This window comes from Microcaecilia unicolor, chromosome 5, assembly GCF_901765095.1.
Source record: "Microcaecilia unicolor chromosome 5, aMicUni1.1, whole genome shotgun sequence".
NCBI classification, from domain to species: domain Eukaryota; kingdom Metazoa; phylum Chordata; class Amphibia; order Gymnophiona; family Siphonopidae; genus Microcaecilia; species Microcaecilia unicolor.
Window position 1 is genome coordinate 250238592 of NC_044035.1, and position 21268 is coordinate 250259859.

Consider the following 21268-nt stretch of genomic DNA (forward strand, 5'->3'; position numbering starts at 1 on the left):
GGAAACAAAAGGGGGGCAGTCCAATGACCCCTTCTGCCCGGGGCCCAGATCACTATCAGTCCGCCCCCGTCTTAAGCATTCTAGTTAAAAGCACAAAAATTCAGAAGGCCATCAGGATAAAGTTGCTGACCAACAGCAGGCTGGAAGAACAAGAAAAACTCCAAAGAGGAAAGAGGCGGCAATGATGTGTGCAATGCATGTGCTGCATAACTCAGGGCTCAGCTATCTGCGCCCTACATACTGCTCGTTAATTCCAATGCTCCGAAGCATCTCCTTTAACACGCAAGGTCAGAGATAGGTGCAATTAAACATGTACAGCCCTGAATAAACTAATTACTTGTCTAACATCAATTCATGAATGGGCTAAACACAAAAAAATCAAGCTTTTCTACAAGTGGATAAATACCAGACATCAAAACCTCTTTTGGGAAGTACGAACTCCCCCTCAAATCATGCCAGCAACCTTGGAATATAATTAGATTCAACACTTACTCTGATTTCCAAATCCAAGCAACCTTCAAGAGCTGCTTCTACTATTTGTGACAGTTGTGCATGCCATGATAAAATCAACTAGATTACTGTAATGCACTCTACAACAGTCTGACTACAAACGGCTTGCACCAGCTCCAACTGATTCAGAATGCTGCAAGGCTAATAGAAGGTTGCAAGCGATGTGACCACATCACACCATTTTTGCAAAAACTTCACTGGCTACCAGTACAATACAGGTTTAAATTTAAAACTCTATGTCTGATCTTCAAGGCTGTCAAAGGAAATGGCGCCGACGTACCTGAATAGGATGATCCTCTACACACCTACAAAGACGCTAAGGTCCTCTCAAGGACTATCACTATCCACACCCTCTCCAAAAGACATTACACGATGTGATCGCCGCAAGCAAGCCTTCTCCGAAGTAGCTCCACACTCTGGAATTGCACTTCCTGAAAGGCTCCACTTAACAGTGAATGATACATACCTGTAGCAGGTGTTCTCCGAGGACAGCAGGCTGATTGTTCTCACGACTGGGTGACGTCCGCGGCAGCCCCCACCAACCGGAAGAAGCTTCACGGGCGGTCCGCACGCAGGGCACGCCCACCGCGCATGCGCGGCCGTCTTCCCGCCCGTGCACGACCGTTCCCGCCAGTTGAATGACAAGCAAAAATGATGAAAACGCAACTCCAAAGGGGAGGAGGGAGGGTAGGTGAGAACAATCAGCCTGCTGTCCTCGGAGAACACCTGCTACAGGTATGTATCATTCACTTTCTCCGAGGACAAGCAGGCTGCTTGTTCTCACGACTGGGGTATCCCTAGCTCTCAGGCTCACTCAAAACAAGAACCCAGGTCAATTGAATCTCGCAACGGCGAGGATACAACAGAAAATTGACCTACGAAGAACAACTAACTGAGAGTGCAGCCTGACCAGAATAAATGCGGGTCCTGGAGGGTGGAGTTGGATTTACACCCCAAACAGATTCTGCAGCACCGACTGCCCGAACCGACTGTCGCGTCGGGTATCCTGCTGGAGGCAGTAATGTGATGTGAATGTGTGGACCGATGACCACGTCGCAGCCTTGCAAATCTCTTCAATAGTGGCTGACTTCAAGTGGGCCACTGACGCTGCCATGGCTCTAACACTATGAGCCGTGACATGACCCTCAAGAGCCAGCCCAGCCTCGGCGTAAGTGAAGGAAATGCAATCTGCTAGCCAATTGGAGATGGTGCGTTTCCCGACAGCGACCCCTAGCCTGTTAGGGTCGAAAGAAACAAACAATTGGGCGGACTGTCTGTGGGGCTGTGTCCGCTCCAAGTAGAAGGCCAATGCTCTCTTGCAGTCCAATGTGTGCAACTGACGTTCAGCAGGGCGGGTATGCGGCCTGGGAAAGAATGTTGGCAAGACAATTGACTGGTTAAGATGGAACTCCGACACCACCTTCGGCAGGAACTTTGGGTGGGTGCGGAGCACTACTCTGTTGTGATGAAATTTGGTATATGGAGCATTAGCTACCAGGGCTTGAAGCTCACTGACCCTACGAGCTGAAGTAACTGCCACCAAGAAAATGACCTTCCAGGTCAAGTACTTCAGATGGCAGGTATTCAGTGGCTCAAAAGGAGGTTTCATCAGCTGGGTGAGGACGACGTTGAGATCCCATGACACTGCAGGAGGCTTGATAGGGGGCTTTGACAGAAGCAAGCCTCTCATGAATCGAACGACTAAAGGCTCTCCAGAGATGGCTTTACCTTCCACACGATAATGGTAAGCACTAATCGCACTAAGGTGATTCCTTACTGAGTTGGTCTTGAGGCCAGACTCTGATAAGTGCAGAAGGTATTCAAGCAGGTTCTGTGCAGGGCAAGAACGAGGTTCTAGGGCCTTGCTCTCACACCAAACGACAAACCTCCTCCACTTGAAAAGGTAACTCTTTTTAGTGGAATCCTTCCTAGAGGCAAGCAAGACACGGGAGACACCCTCCGACAGACCCAACGCAGCGAAGTCTACGCCCTCAACATCCGGGCCGTGAGAGCCAGAGACTGAAGGTTGGGGTGCAGAAGCGCTCCGTCGTTCTGCGAAATGAGAGTCAGAAAACACTCCAATCTCCACGGTTCTTCGGAGGACAACTCCAGAAGAAGAGGGAACCAGATCTGACGGGGCCAAAAGGGCGCTATCAGAATCATGGTGCCGCGGTCTTGCTTGAGCTTCAGTAAGGTCTTCCCCACCAAAGGTATGGGAGGATAAGCATACAGGAGGCCGGTCCCCCAATGGAGGAGAAAGGCATCCGACGCTAGCCCGCCGTGTGCCTGAAGTCTGGAACAGAGGCAGCTTGTGGTTGGTCTGAGAGGCGAAAAGGTCCACCGAGGGGGTGCCCCACTCTCGGAAGATCTTGCGTACCACTCTGGAATGAAGCGACCACTCATGCGGTTGCATGACTCTGCTCAGTCTGTCGGCCAGACTGTTGTTTACACCTGCCAGGTATGTGGCTTGGAGGAGCATGCCGGACTGGCAAGCCCAACGCCACATCCCGACGGCTTCCTGACACAAGGGGCGAGATCCGGTGCCCCCCTGCTTGTTGGTGTAATACATTGCAACCTGATTGTCTGTCCGAATTTGGATAATCTGGCAGGACAGCCGATCTCTGAAAGCCTTCAGTGCGTTCCAGATCGCTCGGAGCTCCAGGAGGTTGATCTGCAGATCCTTTTCCTGGAGGGACCACAGACCTTGGGTGTGAAGCCCATCGACATGAGCTCCCCACCCCAGGCGAGATGCATCCGTCGTCAGCACTTTCGTGGGCTGTGGAATTTGGAATTGACGTCCCAGGGTCAAATTTGTCCGAATGGTCCACCAGAGCAGTGAAGTGCGGCAACTGGTGGAGAGGCGGATGACATCTTCTAGATTCCCGGTGGCTTGGAACCACTGGGAAGCTAGGGTCCATTGAGCAGATCTCATGTGAAGACGAGCCATGGGAGTCACATGGACTGTGGAGGCCATATGACCCAGAAGTCTCAACATCTGCCGAGCTGTGACCTGCTGAGACGCTCTGGTCTGCGAAGCCAGGGACAGGAGGTTGTCGGCCCTCGCTTCGGGAAGGAAGGCCTGAGCCGTCTGGGTATTCAGCAGCGCTCCTATGAATTCCAGAGACTGGGTTGGCTGGAGATGGGACTTTGGGTAATTTATCACAAACCCCAGTAGCTCCAGGAGTTGAATAGTGCACTGCATGGACCGGAGGGCTCCTGCCTCCGAGGTGTTCTTGACCAGCCAATCGTCGAGATAGGGGAACACGTGCACTCCCAGCTTGCGTAGATACGCCGCTACCACCACGAGGCACTTTGTAAACACTCGTGGGGCAGAGGCGAGCCCAAAGGGCAGCACAAAATACTGAAAGTGCCGTGCGCCCAGGCGGAATCTGAGATACTGTCTGTGGGCTGGCAGTATCGGGATGTGAGTGTATGCGTCCTTTAAATCCAGGGAACATAGCCAATCGTTTTTCTGAATCATTGGCAGAAGGGTGCCCAAGGAAAGCATCCTGAACTTCTCTTTGACCAGGAATTTGTTCAGGCCTCTCAGGTCTAGGATGGGACGCATCCCCCCTGTTTTCTTTTCCACAAGGAAGTACCTGGAATAGAATCCCTGCCCTTCCTGCCCGGGTGGTATGGGCTCGACCGCATTGGCGCTGAGAAGGGCGGAGAGTTCCTCTGCAAGTACCTGCTTGTGATGGGAGCTGAAGGATTGAGCTCCCGGAGGACAATTTGGTGGCAGGGAGGCCAAATTCAGGACGTATCCGCACCGCACCATTTGGAGAACCCACTGGTCGGAGGTTATGAGAGGCCACCTTTGGTGAAAAAATTTTAACCTCCCTCCGACCGGCAGATCGTCCGGTACGGACACTTTGAGGGCGGCTATGTTCCCGTGGATCCAGTCAAAAGCCCGTCCCCGGCTTTTGCTGTGGAGGCGCAGGGGGCTGCTTAGGCGCACGCTGTTGACGAGAACGAGCGCGCTGGGGCTGTCCCTGTGCCTGACAAGGCCTTTGGGCCGGCTGGGTGTACCTACGCTTGGCAAAAGAATAGGGCACAGCCTTCCGGGCCCGGGAAAAACGTCCACCTGCTGAGGTGGATGCTGAAGGCGCCCGGTGGGAGAGCTTGTCGAGGGCGGTTTCCCGCTGATGCAGTTGGTCCACCAGCTGCTCGACCTTCTCACCAAAGATATTATCCCCCCGGCAAGGGACATCGGCCAGTCTCTGCTGGGTGTGGTTGTCCAGGTCAGAGGCACGCAGCCATGAGAGCCTGCGCATCACTATACCTTGGGCCGCAGCACGAGATGCCACGTCACAGGTGTCAGATACCCCTGGACAGGAACTTTCTACACGCCTTCAGCTGCCTGACCACCTCCTGAAAAGGCCTGGACTGCTCCGGCGGGAGCTTATCAACCAGGTCCGCCAGTTGCTTCACATTGTTCCGCATGTGGATGCTCGTGTAGAGCTGGTAAGATTGGATGCGGGTCACGAGCATGGAAGATTGGTAGGCCTTCCTCCCAAACGAGTCCAGAGTGCGAGACTCCCGCCCCGGGGGCGCCGAGGCGGTATCCCTCGAACTCCGTGCCCTCTTGAGAGCAGAATCCACGACCGCCGAGTCATGAGGCAATTGGGGCCGCATTAACTCTGGGTCCAAGTGAATTCTGTACTGGGACTCTGCTTTCTTGGGGATGGTGGGATTAGATAACGGTCGCATCCAGATCCGAAGCAGTGTCTCCTTAAGGACATTATGCAACGGCACCATGGAGGACTCTCTAGGTGGTGATGGATAGTCGAGGACCTCGAGCATCTCAGCCCTCGGCTCATCCACAGAGACCACGGGGAAGGGAATGCAAATAGACATGTCCCTGACAAAGGAGGCAAAGGAGAGGCTCTCAGGAGGCGAGAGCTTCCTCTCCGGTGAAGGCGTGGGGTCAGAGGGGAGGCCCACAGACTCCTCTGAGGAGAAATATCTGGGGTTCTCCTCTTCCCCCCACGAGGCCTCTTCCTCGGTATCGGACATAAGCCCATGTAGCTGAGTCCTTAACCGGGCCCGGCTCGACGTCGAGGCACCGAGGCCTCGGTGTCGTCGAGCGGTGGACTCCCGCGCCGGCGGGCACGAAGCTCCCTCCATCAACATCAACGGGGACTCCACCTGCGTGGCGGTCGAGACCGGCGCCGCAAGCGGCGGCGGTGTCGAAGGCCTCGGCACCGGGCTAAAGCTCGCCGGCGCCAGTCAACGGCGCCGAGGGCGCAAGCACCCCCGGCGCCGGCACAGCCTGGCGCATCAGCCCTTCCAGGATCCCCGGAAGGATGGCTCGGAGGTACTCGTCCAGGCCCGCTGTCGGGAAAGACGGGGAGGCCGGTAGAGGCGTCTGTGCCGGAAGCTGCTCGGGTCCAGGAGACTGCACCGAAGTGCTGGGACCCTGACGTGTCGGTACCTCCACTACCGAGGGGGACCTTTCCTCTCGACGTGGACGCTTTGGCGTCGACTCCTCTCCGGCACCGAGGGCACCGATGGGGACCGATGACGGTGCTTCTTCTGTTTTTTGCGGTGCCCGTCATCGGCGCCAGGTGGAACGGAGGAGGAGGAGGTCGATCCCCCTCGGTCTCGAGGGGCTGGGTCAGACAGGGTTCGGTCCCGAGGGCCATGAGCAGAGGGAGTGACTGGGGCCGACTGCCCACGCGGCCTCTCACCCCTACCGTCACCGGAGGACAGGCGGGCCGACGGGACCTGTACTCCTGGGGTCGATGCTATCGGTGCCGATTTCGCGGACATCGATACCGGTACCGAAGAACCGGCCGTCGTTACCGATACCGTCGAGGTCGACGTCAAGGGGCCGGCTCAAGTTCCAAAAAGACGGTCCCAAAGAACTTGCCTCGCAACCTGCGTCCGTTTCCGGAGACCAAGACACAAAGAACACGACTTGATATTGTGCTCCGGCCCAAGGCACTGGAGGCACCAAGCGTGGGTGTCGGTCTGCGAGATAGGCCGGCCGCACCGACCACACTTCTTAAATCCACTCGGGACCTTCGAGGACATCGACGGAAAAATCGCGTCGGCGAAGTTAAAGTCGCCGATGGTGGCGGTAAATCACACCTCAAAAAATAAATCGACCGCGAGGCCACAAGGCCGCAACGCGATGCCCCCGCTAGAAAATGAGGGGAAAATTCAGCGCGTTCTCTTTTTTTTTTTTTAAAAAGGAAAAAAGGGTTTGAAGCACGCGGCAACAAGAAACAGAAAATTAGCGAATTCGCGGACAACGCGACGGTTTTCCGGGGCTGACAGAGAGAGCGGCGACGCACGACTCTCTCCAGCGCGGAAAAGAAAAGACTGGCGGGAACGGTCGCGCACGGGCGGGAAGACGGCCGCGCATGCGCGGTGGGCATGCCCTGCGTGCGGACCGCCCGCGAAGCTTCTTCCGGTTGGTGGGGGCTGCCGCGGACGTCACCCAGTCGTGAGAACAAGCAGCCTGCTTGTCCTCGGAGAAACAAGATTATCTCTACTTCAGGAAGCAGGTTAAAGCTTGGCTCTTCAACCAGGCCTTTAATGGAAGAAGTAACTTGTTAATCTGTCTCACACACACAAGGAGCGACATGAGCTGCACATACTGTAGCAGGACATGTTTATCCACGCCTACCCTAGCTGAGATAATATTTAACCATCTCTCTGATCTCATGTGCACCTCTCTTTAAATTAGTCATCTTACTTTCTAACTCCTCTTACTCTCTTACCTATCTATATGTTATTTCATGTGCAACTTTCTTTAAATTAGTCACCTTATTTTCTAACTCCTCTTACCTATCTATATGTTCCATCTTTGCTCATACCCTACACTGTCATTAAAATGTTCTATTATGTATTGTGTTGACATTGTAAGTAGTATGCTATGCCATACTTTGTATTTGAATATTTTTACTGATGGAATTGTCTATTATTCATGTTTGATTTCTTACTGTACACCTCAAGTGAATTCCTTCAAAGAGGCAGTAAGTAAATCCAAATAAGCAGATAATGTACTCAGAAAGAAGAAATTAGGTCTTACCTGATCATTTTCTTTCCATTAGTTCTTCCCACTTTTCCAGAACCTGTGGGATAGTTGTGTCCATCAACCAGCAGGTGGAGACAGAGAAGTGAAAACTGATCTGAGATCTCTTCTGGCATTCAGTCCACTTCCTTAGTATTTACAGTGGGGGAAATAAGTATTTGATCCCTTGCTGATTTTGTAAGTTTGCCCACTGACAAAGACATGAGCAGCCCATAATTGAAGGGTAGGTTATTGGTAACAGTGAGAGATAGCACATCACAAATTAAATCCGGAAAATCACATTGTGGAAAGTATATGAATTTATTTGCATTCTGCAGAGGGAAATAAGTATTTGATCCCCCACCAACCAGTAAGAGATCTGGCCCCTACAGACCAGGTAGATGCTCCAAATCAACTCGTTACCTGCATGACAGACAGCTGTCGGCAATGGTCACCTGTATGAAAGACACCTGTCCACAGACTCAGTGAATCAGTCAGACTCTAACCTCTACAAAATGGCCAAGAGCAAGGAGCTGTCTAAGGATGTCAGGGACAAGATCATACACCTGCACAAGGCTGGAATGGGCTACAAAACCATCAGTAAGACGCTGGGCGAGAAGGAGACAACTGTTGGTGCCATAGTAAGAAAATGGAAGAAGTACAAAATGACTGTCAATCGACAAAGATCTGGGGCTCCACGCAAAATCTCACCTCGTGGGGTATCCTTGATCATGAGGAAGGTTAGAAATCAGCCTACAACTACAAGGGGGGAACTTGTCAATGATCTCAAGGCAGCTGGGACCACTGTCACCACGAAAACCATTGGTAACACATTACGACATAACGGATTGCAATCCTGCAGTGCCCGCAAGGTCCCCCTGCTCCGGAAGGCACATGTGACGGCCCGTCTGAAGTTTGCCAGTGAACACCTGGATGATGCCGAGAGTGATTGGGAGAAGGTGCTGTGGTCAGATGAGACAAAAATTGAGCTCTTTGGCATGAACTCAACTCGCCGTGTTTGGAGGAAGAGAAATGCTGCCTATGACCCAAAGAACACCGTCCCCACTGTCAAGCATGGAGGTGGAAATGTTATGTTTTGGGGGTGTTTCTCTGCTAAGGGCACAGGACTACTTCACCGCATCAATGGGAGAATGGATGGGGCCATGTACCGTACAATTCTGAGTGACAACCTCCTTCCCTCCGCCAGGGCCTTAAAAATGGGTCGTGGCTGGGTCTTCCAGCACGACAATGACCCAAAACATACAGCCAAGGCAACAAAGGAGTGGCTCAGGAAGAAGCACATTAGGGTCATGGAGTGGCCTAGCCAGTCACCAGACCTTAATCCCATTGAAAACTTATGGAGGGAGCTGAAGCTGCGAGTTGCCAAGCGACAGCCCAGAACTCTTAATGATTTAGAGATGATCTGCAAAGAGGAGTGGACCAAAATTCCTCCTGACATGTGTGCAAACCTCATCATCAACTACAGAAGACGTCTGACCGCTGTGCTTGCCAACAAGGGTTTTGCCACCAAGTATTAGGTCTTGTTTGCCAGAGGGATTAAATACTTATTTCCCTCTGCAGAATGCAAATAAATTCATATACTTTCCACAATGTGATTTTCCGGATTTAATTTGTGATGTGCTATCTCTCACTGTTACCAATAACCTACCCTTCAATTATGGGCTGTTCATGTCTTTGTCAGTGGGCAAACTTACAAAATCAGCAAGGGATCAAATACTTATTTCCCCCACTGTATGTAGACAAGCAGTAAACATAAACCCAGAAAAAAATCACAACCACCTTAAACAAATTGCTAACCTAACAATAACCAGATGAGGAAACATGTGTGGACCTCTCATCTCTGGACAACTTGTAGAGAACAAGAAATATTCAGGAAGCACAATGCAAGGTGACAGTTATTTGACCCATTACTCTGCAACGACTAAACATCTCAAACCTCAGGCTGGCCTCTCGAATAGTGGGAAGGACTAATAGAAAGAAAATCATCAGGTAAAACCTAATTTCTCCTTCCAATACATAGTTTCCCACTATTCCAGAACTGATGGGAAAGGGAAAGGGAAATAGGACTTGATATACCGCCTATCTGTGGTATTTTGCAACTATATTCAAAGTGGTTTATATATATATACAGGTACTTATTTTGTACCTGGGGCAATGGAGGGTTAAGTGACTTGCCCAAAGTCACAAGGAGCTGCAGTGGGAATCGAACCCAGTTCCCCAGGATCAAAGTCCACTGCACTAACCACTAGGCTACTCCTCCACTCCATGGGATGTTTAAAAGCACTCCATCCTCCATGGGTTGTTTAAAAGCAATCCCTAAAGTGGGTGGGATCCTGGCACTGCTATCCTGAGGATCAAAGCCCCAAAACTAGCTTCTGAGCGTGTTGCAACATCCAGCCTGTACAGCTTGGCAAAGGTATGCAGTGTGGACCACGTTGCTGCCTTGCAAACATCCGCTGGAGACAGAAAGGTAGTCTCCGCCCAGGATGTCTCTGTACGACTCATAGAATGAGCCCACAAGGCCCAAGGTGCCTGCTTCCCCACAAGCAAACAAGCTGATACGATAGTCTCCTTCAGCTATTTAGCAACTGTAGGCATAGACGCCATGAGGCGCTTACAAAACGCACAATCCGTCTGATTATTCATGACTTCCAGATATCTAAACTAGAACTCTACACACATTGAGAAGCTTCAAGGAAGAAAACTGAGCCTCTTCACCCTCTCTGCGAAAGGACAGAAGCTCCACAGATTGGTTGGTTGAGATGAAATGCTTATACCACTCAGAAGAAAGGAAGGAACAACGGACAGGGAGACCCCCTGCCTCTGAAAAGTGAAGAAAGATCCAGACAAGAGCAAGAAGTTCCGAAACCCTACGTGCCGATGCAACAGGTACCAAGAACGCTGTCTTTAGCATAAGATCTTTCAAGAAGGCCTTCTGGAGTGAGTGACTCAAAAGGAGGCTTCTGAAGAGTCCGAAATGACTAAATTAAGGTTCCACTTTGGACACTACAAAAGGGAGACCTCAAGTGGCCTGCTCCCCGCAAGAACCGAATGATAGCTAGGTGAGCCACATGAGATGTCTTGTGTAGTGGGCCGCTGAAACAGGCCAAAGCCGCCACATGAACTTTTAGAGCACCCAATGCCGATATCTGTTTGGAGGCCTGCCTGGAGAAACGCTGTGTGTGCAATCTGAGCAGAGATGGGAGAAAGGCCATGCTCAGAACATCAGCCCTCAAACGTCCTCCACACCCTCACATACAACATGGATGTAGCATATTTTCAAGCTTGAAGCAAGGTAGCAATGACCAAATCAGAATAACCTTTTTGTCTCAACTGAGCCCTTTAAGACCAAAGGGGCTCGAATCATCCATGAGAACTGGACCTAGCTTCAGTAGGCCGTGTACCTGCAGAAGACATAAAGGATCCCCATCCAGCAGTTGAATCACGTCTACATACCATGGCCTCTGTGGCCAATCTGGGGCTACGAGAATTATTTGACCCTGGAGCAAAGTGAGTTTTTTCAAACACACAATCTACCATGGGCCCCGGAGGAAAGACATACAGTAGATGGTACCAGGTCAAAACAGACCCAATAAAAAGGCCCAAACAAAATAGTCCCGAAAAAAAAAAAAAACAACAACAACAACTACATAGCCAAAAGGGCCTGCCCACAATTTGGCCCCCGACAAATGAACCCCCTGACAAAAGGGTCCACCTCCGAGTATTAGGGTCATGTGCTTTCTGTGGCTATGTGAATTGAGGTTGCAGCCAAAGAATGGTGAGCACTGAGTTACATACTCAGGCATAGTAGGTATCCCCCTGCCTAAAAGAGCTAACAGTCTAAGTTGTGCTTTAAGCAATGGAGGATGAAGTGTGATGCCTTAAGTCACAGGAATGTCATTGGGAGAAGGATTTGAATCCTACCTTCATCATTGGTTTTCAGCCTGCTTCTCTACCAATCTGACTACTCCTTTACAAATTTTGTTTGACAGATTAATACACTTTCTCCCTTCCACTACATTCTGACACAAGACATTGAAGAATAATGCAGTTGTCCCTTACCTGCTCTTGGACATCTTCAAATTCTGAGCTGAGCAACTCAATGAAGATAGGTACAGCCTCTGCCTGGATCACAATGCGTGTCTGAAGGGAATTTCCTGACGCAATGTTTGTCAGCACCCAGGCAGCTTCAAACTGAAATGGAAAGCGAACAGTTAATCAAGGTAGAATCAGCATCTCAGGTCAACTGTGAAGACAGGCATTCAGCTAAAAATTAATTTTCTGTTTAACAAAAGACTACACCAGTACAGGGGCATAGCCACAGGTGGGACTGGGACCACTCAATTTGGCTTAGGCTCACCCAGCAGCAGTGCACCCTTGACAGCACCAGCATGGAAGGAAGCGGGCTGGGCTCCATAGCTATCCCTCTTTCTCCCTTATTAAGCATAGCTCTCATCAATGGGTCAGCGGCAGCAATACCTACATGCTGTCTGTAGCTATTTCAAAGCCTCCCCTCTGCCGCATCCGTCCTCTGTTGCAACGTCCTGTTTCTGCCTGGGCAAGACACAGCAGAGGGGAGGCTTCTGAGTTAGCGGCAGGCAGTGTGTAGAAATTGCTGTTATTGCCGCAGACCCGTCGAGAAGAGGAGAGAGATGCTGCAGGGAGTGGAGAAACTGGAACAGAGGTAGAGTTGTGTATGGGGTGGGGGAGAGAAGGAGAGGGAGAATTGCTGGAAATGAGTGTGCAGGGGAAGAAGGGAGAGGTGCAGAAAAGAGGCAGAGGGGCCAAAAAGGGAGAAATCTTGTACATGGGGGTGGAGGAGAGGGAGAGATGCCACATTGATAGAGAGAGGGCAAAGAGAGGGAGAAATGCTAAACATATTAGTACTCTGGGATGTATACCATCTAACATTTGCTACTCTTCAATTTGTCAAATTGCTCCATTACATTTTCTAGGTTTATAGATATTTGTTTCAGTTTCTCTGACAATAGCATTTCCGGCACTGGCATTTCTTCCACGCTTCCTTGGAAAAAATCAGTGCTTTTTTTGTGCTGCTACAGCGTTCCGGGACCTTTTTTCCCAGGTCCACTCACCTGCCCGCCCTCAGCTCCCCGACAGCCCTCCTTTCTATTCCTGCCACTCTGCATTTAATTCTTTTATTTTACCTCAAGTCGCAGCAGCCTCACCTCCAGCCTTCCATTCCCTCTCAAAGTCCTGCCTTCCTCTGATGTAATTTCCCGTTTCCGCGAGGGCGGGACACAGAGGGAAGGGAAGGCTGGAAGAGAGCCAGCTGCTTTCACTGCCACCATTGCGACTTGAGGTAAAAGATTTAAATGCAGGGTGGCAGGAAGGTAAGGAAGGTTATTGGGAATCTGAGGGCGGGCAGGTGGAGGCTGGGGCAAGTCACTAGATATGGATGGGAGGGGTGGATAGGGGGCAGAGGAGAGTTGTTGGACATGGATGGATGGAGGGGAGGGCAGGAGAAATGCTAGACATGAATGGATGGAGGGGAGGGCAGGAGAAATGCTAGACATGAATGGATGGAGGGGAGGGCAGGAGAAATGCTAGACATGAATGGATGGAGGGGAGGGCAGGAGAAATGCTAGACATGGATGGAGGAGAGGGAGGACAGGAAGGAGATACACATGGATGGAAGGGAGAGGAGAGAGGAGAAATGCTGGACATGGATGGAGTGGAGGGCAGGGAAGAGAGGAGAAATGTTGGAGGGAAGGAAAGGCAGAGGAAGGAAATGCACAGGGATGGAGGGGAGGGAAGACAGAGGAAGTAGATGCACCTGCATGGAGTGGAGGGGGGAGAGGAGAAATACTGGACATGAATGGAGGGGAGGGAAGACAGAGGAGGAGATGCACATGGATGGAGGAGAGAGAGCTGAAATGCTGGACATGGATGGAGGGGAGGGAAGACAAAGGAAGTGAGATGAACATGGGTGGAGGTGAGGAGAGAGGAGAAATGCTAGAAATGGATGGCGGGGGGAAGAGGAAAAATACTGGATATGGATGGATGAGAGGGGAGGGAAGAAAAGAGGAAAGAGATGCATACAGACAGAGATGAGGGAAAGGGAAAAGAGGAGAAAAACTGCACATGGATGGAGAAAATAGGCAAAAGTTGGATCCACTCTATACCTCCTCCAGTCAAGTCTGCGGAGGACCCAGCTTTTACCTATGGATGTAGGGCAAGAAATGAAGAAAAGAGGAAAGTAAAGAAATAAATGGAAAGGAAGCCCTGAAAACAGACAGAGAGGAACAGAATCAGAGACAGAGACCAACATAATCAGAAAAACAAAGTGTTTGGAATATGTCCAATTTGAGAATTTACACCTGCTGTCTTATTCTGCACCGAGTATACTGGAGCTGTAACAGCTTACAGAAATTTATAATGAAAAAGAAATCTTACTTTTTTTTCTCCTATACTGGTATAGTATTTTCAATAATATATATATATATATATATATATATATATATGCACCATGGCAGGTATAAGGGGTGTGGCTACCATAGGGGTGGAGCCATAGTTGCTGACCACACCCATGAGTACCAGTACCTTTTTTCCTACAAAAAAAAAAAAAAAAAAAAGGACTGGTGAAAACTGAAGCAGAGAATTAATTGAATCTCTCTATGGCCTCATCTTCCTTGAGTACCCCTTTTACCCCTAAGACATCTAGCGGTTCAACCTATTCTTTTACCGGCTTCTTACTTCTAATATACCTAAAAAAAAGTTTCTACTGTGTGTTTTTGCCTCTAATGTAATCTTATTTTCAAAGTCTCTTTACCTTCCTTATCAGTGCTTTACATTTGACTTGCTATTACTTATGTTGTTTCCTGTTATTTTCAGTCAGATCCTTCTTCCAATTAATGAAGGATTTTCTTTTAGCTCTAACAGCTTCCTTCACCTCATTTTTTTAACCATACCGGCTATCGTTTGGCCTTCCTTCCTCCTTTTTTAATACATGGAATATAACTGGCCTGGGATTTCAGAGTGGTATTTTTGAATTGCATCCATGCCTTTGCAGCTGCTCCCTAAAGGGTTTTGTTTTTTGTTGGTACTGGGGCCGCTTGATAACAGTGATCATAATATGATCAGTTTTGATATCAACCTTGAAGTAACTATACACAGGAAGTCAAATACGTTAGCGTTTAACTTTAAAAAAAAGGAGACTATGATAAAATGAGAAGAACGGTGGGAAGAAAAAAAAAAATAAAAAAAAAACTTACGGGGACAACTGAGAGGGTACAAACTGTACAACAGGCATGGACGCTGTTCAAAAATACCATCCTGGAGGCCCAGGCCAAACATATTCCACAAATTAGAACAGAAAGGCGGAACTCCAAAAGACAGCCGGCCTGGTTGAAAAGTGAGGTGAAGGAAGCTATTAGGGCTAAAAGAAATGCCTTCAGAAAATGGAAGAAGGAACCGTCTGAAAATAACAAGCAGCATAAGGAGTGTCAAAGCAAATGCAAGGTGCAGATAAAGAAGGCCAAGAGGGATTACGAAAAAAAAGATAGCATTAGAGGCAAAAAAGCATAGTAAAAAAATTTTTGGGTATATTAAAAGCCGGAAGCCGGCAAAAGAATCAGTTGGGCCGCTGGATGACAGAGGGGTAAAAGGGGCGATCAAGGAAGACAAAGACGTAGCGGATAGATTGAATGAATTTTTTGCTTCGGTCTTCACAGAGGAAGATTTGGGTGGGATACCAGTGTCGGAAATGATATTTCAAGCGGACGAGTCAGAGAAACTTACTAACTTCACAGTAAACCTGGAGGACGTAATGGGGCAGTTCAGCAAACTGAAGAGTAGCAAATCTCCTGGACGGGATGGTATTCATCCTAGAGTACTGATAGAACTGAAAAATGAGCTTGCGGAGCTACTGCTAGTGATTTGCAATTTATCCTTAAAATCGAGCGTGGTACCGGAAGATTGGAGGGTGGGCCAAAGTAACGCCCATTTTTAAAAAAGGTTCCAGGGGAGATCCAGGAAATTATAGACTGGTGAGTCTGACGTCGGTGCCGGGGAAAATGGTAGAGGCTATTATTAAAAACAAACTTACAGAGCACATCCGAGGACATGGATTACTGAGACCGAGTCAGCACGGCTTTTGTGTGGGGAAATCTTGCCTGACCAATTTACTTCAATTCTTTGAAGGAGTAAACAAACATGTGAACAAAGGGGAGCCAGTTGATATTGTGTATCTGGATTGTCAAAAGGCGTTTGACAAGGTACCTCATGAAAGGCTACAGAGGAAATTGGAGGGTCATGGGATAGGAGGAAAAGTCCTATTGTGGATTAAAAACTGGTTGAAGGATAGGAAACAGAGAGTGGGGTTAAATGGGCAGTATTCACAATGGAGAAGGGTAGTTAGTGGAGTTCCTCAGGGGTCTGTGCTAGGACCGCTGCTTTTTAATATATTTATAAATGATTTAGAGATGGGAGTAACTAGCGAGGTAATTAAATTTGCTGATGACAAAGTTATTCAAAGTCGTTAACTCGTGACAGGATTGTGAAAAATTACAGAAGGACCTTACGAGACTGGGAGACTGGGCAGCTAAATAGCAGATGACGTTTAATGTGAGCAATTGCAAGGTGATGCATGTGGGAAAAAAGAACCCGAATTATAGCTACATCATGCAAGGTTCCACATTAGGAGTTACGGACCAAGAAAGGGATCTGGGTGTCGTCGATAATACACTGAAACCTTCTGCTCAGTGTGCTGCTGCGGCTCGGAAAGCGAATAGAATGTTGGGTATTATTAGGAAAGGTATGGAAAACAGGTGTGAGGATGTTATAATGCCGTTATATCGTTCCATGGTGCGACCGCACCTTGAGTATTGTGTTCAATTCTGGTCGCCTCATCTCAAGAAAGATATCATGGAATTGAAAAAAGTGCAGCGAAGGGCGACTAAAATGATAGCGGGGATGGGACGACTTCCCTATGAAGAAAGACTAAGGAGGCTAGGGCTTTTCAGCTTGTAGAAGAGACAGCTGAGGGGAGACATGATAGAGGTATATAAAATAATGAGTGGAGTGGAACGGGTGGATGTGAAGCGTCTGTTCACGCTTTCCAAAAATACTAGGACTAGGGGGCATGCGATGAAACTACAGTGTAGTAAATTTAAAACAAATCGGAGAAAATGTTTCTTCACCCAACGCGTAATTAAACTCTAGAATTTGTTGCCGGAGAACGTGGTGAAGGCGGTTAGCTTGGCAGAGTTTAAAAGGGGGTTAGACGGTTTCCTAAAGGACAAGTCCATAAACCGCTACTAAATGGACTTGGGGAAAACTCCACAATTCCGGGAATAACATGTATATAATGTACGTTTGGGAAGCTTGGCAGGTGCCCTTGGCCTGGATTGGCCGCTGTCGTGGACAGGATGCTGGGCTCGATGGACCTTTGGTCTTTTCCCAGTGTGGCATTACTTATATACTTATGTTAACCATAGTCTCCTTTTTGAAAGTTAAATGCTAATGTATTGGATTTCCTTGTGTACTTACTCCAGAGATTATATCAAATCTGATCATGTAATCACTTAAGTGGCCCCAGCATCATTATGTCCTGCACCAGATCATGAACCCCACTAAGAACTAGGTCTAGACTTGCACTCCCTCTTGCTGGTCCAGAACCAGCTGCTCCATAAAGAAGTCCTTGATTTCATCAAGGAATTTTATCTCCCTAGCATGCCCTGGTGTCACATTTCATGGTGTCTTCTGCTGGGAAAGTCATTCCTCTTGTTGCTCTCAGCCCCACATGAACTGGGTTCCCTTCTTCAGAATATTTGTTAGTAGAGTAGTTTGCAGAATCCTTGCATAAAAATGCTCATAAAAAGTTGGCAAGTCCTGGGAGAGGAAGTGACATCACAGCACTAGATGGCTGCTTGAGTCTATAGCTCCTACACTTTCCTATCTTCAAAAGCAAAATCTGCCACCATCCAGCCTGTATTTTGTTTCTCTTCATTAATTTTTCCTTTTAGATAGACTTGTTGAAATGAGCAAGACTATGTGCCTATGTCAACGGTTCAGAAGAAGGGACAGCATCAATCCGCTAGGCAATCTGGTAAGGGCCTGCAACGCCACGTGTCACCTGCACGCCTTTCTCACTCTGACTCCGAATCCACTCTGTCACAGACTGAAATGCAACAAGCTCTTCCTAAGCGGGGGCTCCCAAAAGACATCTAAATGCCTCCGAGGAGATACGTGTGGAGATCAAGTCCTCTAATGAGGAAATTCTCAAGCGCATGGACGGCATTAGCATTGACCCATGCGAGCTGAGTGGCCATGTGGAGGTGCACATGGATAGTCAGGTTGAACAACACCGATTCCCATCTCTCGCAAGTTTTGGCTCACTATGAGAAACTACAGTATAAAGTTGACGATTTAGAGAATCGCGGGTGCCGGAACAATCTCAGTCTCCATGGTGTTCCCGAGTCTGGCGATACAGAGGACATACCTATTATAGCACAGGTAATCTGTGAGAAATTGTTGGGTGCAGAGCTTGACTCTAGTGAACTTGATAGAGAGAGCGCACAGAGCCCTGGGGAAACCTGTGGACAACCAACCACGGGACATCATAGTGCGTCTTTTTTTTTTTTATTACATTTGTACCCCGCGCTTTCCCACTCATGGCAGGCTCAATGCGGCAGGCAATGGAGGGTTAAGTGACTTGCCCAGAGTCACAAGGAACTGCCTGTGCCGGGAATCGAACTCAGTTCCTCAGTTCCCCAGGACCAAAGTCCACCACCCTAACCACTAGGCCACTCTTGCCTCCGATATTCTCAAAGAACGCCTGTTGCAATGGGCTCATCAGCTACCTTATGTGGACTATAATGAGGTTAAGGTCCTGGTTTACCAGGATTTATCGCAGTTTACGTTGTCCTAGAGGCGTGCAATGAAACCTGTTCTGGATATCCTAGTTAAATGAAAGATTTATCATTGCTGGGCCTTCCCTTTTGCGCTTTGCTGCTAAGGGGAAACTGCACCGTGTTCGCCACCTTACTGAGGCCTGGAAGATTTTGCACAATACTGGACTGATGCTTACTGCAGTTCCACCTGTGGATTTGGTTCCTTCGACTAGGGCTAAGCTTCAAAAATGTATCAATCATAAGGCAAAGAAAAACGCAGCTTCTGCTCGACTCATTCCTGAAGGCTCCACTTAGGTCACTGACTTTTATACCTCAGTTTATTTTTGTTTACACATCACTTTAGGTCGTTTGGAGATGGAGAGGAATTTATGTTGCTCTGTGTATGGCTGGGATGTTTTTTTTTTTTTGTCCTGCATCTTTAAGGGTGGGTAGGTTATGTGTGAATGTGTAGGTGAAGGTTTGAGTGGTGTACTGAGTGCTGGGGGTCTTAATCCTTAACTTTCCCATTCAGTTGTCCTTCCTGATATCTGTCTAGTATTGGATGGAACGGAGGAGGTTGGTGTTCGGCGGGTGGGAGGAGGGCTACTTTCTTGAGGGGGTGGGCTGTATATTTTGCTCTGACTCTAATGGGTTCATGTCAATGTCATTGAAACTTGCATTAATGTTTACCCTGCTTGTTTTATGACTGTGGACAAAGATTTTGACTTACAATGTCAAGGGACTGAACTCGCCTCAGAAACTCCAAACTTTTTCAAACAACTTTTGTTCTTTAAACCTCATGTGGTGTTCTTGCAGGAAACGCATTTCAGAAGGGAACATGAGCGATTCTTGTTGCATCCTTGTTATCCCCATGTCTTCTGTGCCTCTGCTGCCTCTAAGAAACGAGGGGTTACTATTTTGATTCACTCTTCTTTACAGATACAGGTCATGAAGATTAAGAGAGACTCAGAGGGCAGATTTTTTATTTTGAACCTATTACTGGATAACTTGGCTTTTACACCGACCTCTGTACATGCTCCCGACTCCTCCCAGGAGGGATTTTTCAGCAGGATTAGCAAAGTCTTTTTGTCTTGTCCCTATGGTAAGTCAGTAGTGGAAGGCGATTTTAATGCAACGGTTCAGCCTATACTGGACAGATAAGGTGTGGCATCCGCCACTGATGCTAGGGTCTCTAAAGCATTGGTAAGCCTTCCTCAGGACATCTCGCAGTTACTCTTTTTATTCTCATCCTCAGAACACTTACTCTCGGATTGATTACATTTTAGATGACATCTTCCTGGCACAAGCTGGATACACATCTGACATTGGACCTATTACGATTTCTGATCATGCCCCTGTATGGGCTCGAATCCCTGCCCTTCGTGAGGAGGATAGGGATAGAAGGACATTGAATACTAGCTTGTTGCGAGATGAAGAGATCCTGAAGGGCTACAGATCCTTACTCAGGAAATACTTAGATATTAATTTGAACTCAGGTCCCTCCTTAAGTACTGTCTGGGATGCCCTTAAGGCAGTTACCAGGGGTTACTTTCTGCAAAACGCTAGTTCATAGGCCAGAGCTCAACATGCGGAGATGGATACACGTCTCTCTCAGCTAGATTTATTACAGGAGAAACACAAGTCCACCCGTTCGACATCCACTTTGTGTGAAATTCAGGCTCATCGTTTACGGCTTGATCACATATACACAGAATGGTTACAGTTTCTTAGAGGTGAACAACAACAGACTCATTATCTGTATAATAATAAACCGGGACGTTCTTTGGCTCTTAAATTGCGCCAACAGCAGGTAGACCGTACGATCCTTAAAGTGGGGGACAGATAAGGTGATCTCTTGACTAAATCTTAATTGATTTATCAGCTTTTTCAAAATTATCAATCCTTATATACCTTGGACTCCTCAATTCGGTTCAAGGCCATTGGGGACTACTTGTCCGCCTACTCACTTCCCAATCTGACGGAAGAACAAAGGGTTGTACCGAAAGGTCTGTTCTTGTAAAAAGTCCGTTGGTTTATAAAACAGCTTCCCACAGGGAAATCGCCTGGGTTAGATGGTCTGCCCACTGACCTTTATAAACCTTTTGTGGGAGAGCTGGCTCCTGTATTAGCTGAGTTTCTTAATGGTGTGTGTTCAGGGGAAGATCTCCCTCCATCTATGATGGAAGCTTGGATTGAGGTTATCCCCAAGCCAGGTTAAGGACAAAACGGATTGTGCATCATACCTCCCCATCTCCATACTTAATTCTGAAATCAAAAAATTAGCCAAGTTTCTCAGCAACTGGCTGGCTATGGTACTGCTAGATCTAATTCACCCTGACCAGGTAGGCTTTGCTCCCCACAGACAGGCTATGGACAACGTTCGATGTATGATTAATTTGTTTCACATAACCCGGAAAGAAAATCATTGTTTACCTTCTTGGTCTAGATGCTGAAAAGGCGTTTGATAGAGTCCATTGGCCATTTATGACTCAGGTTCTAGATGGCTTTGGTTTTGGTTCTGGCTTTAGAAGATGGATTCAAGCTCTTTATGTTTCTCCCTGAGCCTGTGACCCTGTGAATGGAGGTAACTATGTTTTTGTTGGCCAAGGGAACCCTGTCAAGGCTGCCCCCTTTCACCAATGTTATTTGTTCTAGTTATGAAGCCTCTTGCTGTAGAATGAAGATACATACCTGTAGCAGGTATTCTCAGAGGACAGCAGGCTCAATATTCTTACTTGTGGGTCGTCGTCCACGACGGCCCAGGAGATGGAACAACTTCAAAGCTGAAGAACCTTCGCGAACGTTTTGCCGCGTAGGCCAACCCACCGCGCATGTGTGGGCGGCTTCCCGCCCGCAACGCGAACAT

The 21268-nt window shown here is 48.3% G+C and overlaps 1 protein-coding gene across 1 annotated transcript in view; it reads right to left on the minus strand.

Moving 5' to 3' along the window:
* The window catches only part of KPNA1 (karyopherin subunit alpha 1), a 268403-nt gene that overhangs the window by 153990 nt on the left and 93145 nt on the right, over positions 1-21268 (minus strand). Inside the window, 1 exon segment of the mRNA XM_030203977.1 lies at positions 11615-11746. Within this exon segment, the coding sequence (XP_030059837.1) occupies positions 11615-11746 (132 nt within the window).